The sequence below is a fragment of the Corvus brachyrhynchos genome, unplaced genomic scaffold (assembly GCF_000691975.1).
Source record: "Corvus brachyrhynchos isolate BGI_N302 unplaced genomic scaffold, ASM69197v1 scaffold158, whole genome shotgun sequence".
NCBI lineage: Eukaryota > Metazoa > Chordata > Aves > Passeriformes > Corvidae > Corvus > Corvus brachyrhynchos.
The window spans coordinates 205756-206697 of NW_008239756.1; the positions used below are offsets into that span (position 1 = coordinate 205756).

The window sequence follows — 942 nt, forward strand, 5'->3', positions numbered from 1 at the left end:
GGGCTGCTGCCAGTATGTCCCCAAGGGCCAGGGCTTGGCTTCAGCATCGGTTTCTGTCCTTCGATGTCCCCTGGCGCTCTGCCGTGGCTGGGATATTGTCCCCTCCATGGGACACGGCACCTCGAGACGGGGCTGATGGAGGCTTTGGGGCTTTGGAGGACTTGGGACCATGGTGCTGGTGACAGGTAGGGGGAGGGACAGGCAGGAGCCAGCCCTTCCTGGGGTCTCTGGAGCTGGGAACTTCAGGGCAGCGGGTCCTGGGTGACATGGGACAGCCTGGCTCTGCTAGTCAGTGTCCCAAGTCCCAGACCCCACTGTGCCAGCAGGGAGCTGAGAGGGTCCATGTGCACTGAGCTGTGCCCGTTCTCAGCAGCAGGTGAAAAGGCCAGCAGGGCCAGACTGGCCACCAGTGTCACCACAGGGCTCACCAAGCCAGAGTGTGCAGGGACGGTGGCACAGAGAACCCGACAAACCTGGCAGCATCCCCTGGGCTGAGGTCCCTGTGCCACCCACCCCGTGCCAGCCTTGTCCCCTCTCCCCTCACAGCTTCGACCTGGAGAATGGACCCCCCGGCCGGGGCGCGCTGGACCCCCAGGCCAGCCCGGGCGCGGGGCTGGTCCTGCAGGGCACCTTCTCCCACGGTCAGCGCCGCGAGTCCTTCCTGTACCGCTCCGACAGCGACTATGACCTGTCCCCAAAAGCCATGTCCCGCAACTCCTCCATCGCCAGCGACCTGTGAGTGTCCCCCAGCACACTTCCCCTGGGACCCCCCTCCCTTCCCCGAGCCTCACGCTCCCTCTGCTCCCTCAGGCATGGAGAAGACATGATCGTCACACCCTTTGCCCAGGTAGGTGCCAACGCTGTGCCCTGCCCAGGAGGGGACGCGGCCCGCACCCAGCACCGGGCTGGGTGTCCCGGGGGGGTCCGCCCGAGCCCAGCCCC

At 66.8% G+C, this 942-nt stretch overlaps 1 protein-coding gene across 1 annotated transcript in view; it reads left to right on the forward strand.

Annotated features, from left to right (window-relative positions):
• Positions 1-942, forward strand: part of PDE4C (phosphodiesterase 4C) — a 6695-nt gene that overhangs the window by 1464 nt on the left and 4289 nt on the right. The window contains 2 exon segments of the mRNA XM_017742458.1: positions 547-735; positions 811-847. Of these exon segments, the coding sequence (XP_017597947.1) occupies positions 547-735; positions 811-847 (226 nt within the window).